The sequence below is a fragment of the Seriola lalandi genome, unplaced genomic scaffold (genome assembly GCF_002814215.2).
Source record: "Seriola lalandi dorsalis isolate HSWRI2012SDOR001 ecotype SW California unplaced genomic scaffold, Sedor1 jcf7180002054525, whole genome shotgun sequence".
NCBI classification, from domain to species: domain Eukaryota; kingdom Metazoa; phylum Chordata; class Actinopteri; order Carangiformes; family Carangidae; genus Seriola; species Seriola lalandi.
This window is the reverse complement of record NW_019525078.1, coordinates 38-1,814: the sequence shown is the minus strand read 5'-3', so window position 1 is coordinate 1,814 and position 1,777 is coordinate 38. Positions and strand designations below refer to the sequence as shown.

The 1,777-nt window shown below is 43.7% G+C and overlaps 1 protein-coding gene across 1 annotated transcript; it reads left to right on the top strand.

Moving 5' to 3' along the window:
* The first annotated feature begins 332 nt into the window (after positions 1 to 332).
* On the top strand, positions 333 to 1,540 carry LOC111660986 (trace amine-associated receptor 13c-like). Its single transcript, XM_023414443.2, has 2 exons — positions 333 to 508; positions 685 to 1,540. The coding sequence occupies exons 1-2, from the start codon at positions 336 to 338 to the stop codon at positions 1,538 to 1,540; spliced, it is 1,029 nt and encodes a 342-aa protein (XP_023270211.1). The 5' UTR covers positions 333 to 335.
* The last annotated feature ends 237 nt before the right edge of the window (positions 1,541 to 1,777 follow it).

The following is a 1,777-nucleotide window of genomic DNA, read 5'->3' as shown; positions in this document are numbered from 1 at the left end:
ACCAGAAAATTTCCTGTCAGAACAGAAATCTTGCAACACTAAAGTAACTGGTTGAAGTTCTGTCAAATCACACTTACATACATTTCTTGGGGGAAACTATGGTGGTGTAATGACCATTCTCGCTAGACCTCCACCCAATGGTGCCTAGGTACAGAGGGACGTATGGACAAGAGAGAGTAGTGAATAAACAAAGGGAGATACGAGAGACAGACAGAGAGAGAGAGAGAGAGAGAGAGAGAGGGAGGGAGAGAGAGAGAGAGAGAGAGAGAGAGAGAGACAGGCTTTATATGAATCAGTTTTGTTCAGAAAACTTCCAGAGCTGCAGCTCTCTGAAGATGGAGGTTGAGGACGGAGCAGAGCTCTGCTTTCCACTACTCCTCAACACCTCCTGCAGGAAGCCTGCCTCTCCTTGGCCTGAAGCTGTGCTCCTTCACATTGTGCTGTCCTCCATCTCTCTCCTCACTGTCGCTCTCAACCTGCTCGTCATCGTCTCAATCTCCCACTTCAGGCAGACAAACCTTTCAGCTGAACAGCTTCTGTAAATGTACAAGGAGAATGATCTCAGAGCTTGTTGCACCTTGGCACTAGACTTATATCCAACCTTGGTGATAGTTTTGTATTGTAGTTTAAATTGACTACACTTTAGTATACTATGTTTCAATTATGTATTTCTTTTCTCTCCAGGCAGCTCCACACTCCCACTAACATCTTCCTCCTCTCTCTGGCTGTCTCAGACTTTCTCGTGGGTCTCCTGCTGATGCCGGGAGAAATCCTCCTAAACACAGGCTGCTGGTTCCTTGGTGATCTGATGTGTTCCCTGTGTAACTGTCTGTCCCTCATCATTACCTCTACTTCAGTAGGAAACATGGTGCTCATATCAGTCGACCGTTATGTAGCTATTTGTGACCCTCTGCATTACACCACCAGAGTCACTGAAAGAAGAGTTAAACTCTGTGTTTGTCTGTGTTGGTTCTGTTCTGTTCTCTACAACAGTCTCATAGTAAATGATGAGCTGACTCATCCAGACAGACATGACTCCTGTTACGGAGAATGTGTGAATGTTATTGATCATACTGCAGGAGCTGTTGACCTTGTTTTGACCTTCGTTCTTCCCATCACTGTCATCATAGTTCTGTACATGAGAGTGTTTGTGGTGGCTGTGTCTCAGGCTCGTGCCATGCGCTCTCACATTACAGCTGTCACACTGCAGCGTTCAGTGGCTGTAACCACAAAGAAATCTGAGTTGAAAGCAGCCAGGACTCTTGGTGTTCTTGTAGTTGTGTTTCTAATGTGTTTCTGCCCATTTTATGGTATTTCTCTTGCAGGAGATGACTTGCTCACTACCTTCACTGCATCCTTTGTGCTATATCTCTTCTATTTGAACTCCTGTCTAAACCCTATAATCTACGCCTTGTTCTACCCCTGGTTTAGAAAAGTTATCAAACTGGTTGTCACTCTGCAGATTCTGAAGCCTGGCTCCCGTGAGGCCAACGTATTGTGGAGAGGCTGTGGAGTGACTGAGATTACACCTGCTCTATGAACACAGTAATGAATAAGGTCATGGTGTTCAGTGAGTGAATTATGAAATCCAGAAAGGAACAATATGAAGTACGAATTGTATGTGAACAAAAGCACCTGTAGAAATTATTTCCGGCACTCTGTGTCACATAACATGTTGAATCTTTTTTAATTGTTCATTAAGTGAATTCATAAAGTCAAAAAGAGTGAAGTGATAATAATCGTGTAGCATAGTAATATGTTACTAAGCGATATTTTG

What these genes read in the sequence shown, in the direction of transcription:
- LOC111660986 (XM_023414443.2), top strand. Translation starts at nt 336, where the DNA reads ATGGAGGTTGAGGACGGAGCAGAGCTCTGCTTTCCACTACTCCTCAAC. An exon ending in GTCTCAATCTCCCACTTCAG is followed by an intron (nt 509 to 684) that starts GCAGACAAACCT and finishes TTTTCTCTCCAG; the next exon opens with GCAGCTCCACACTCCCACTA.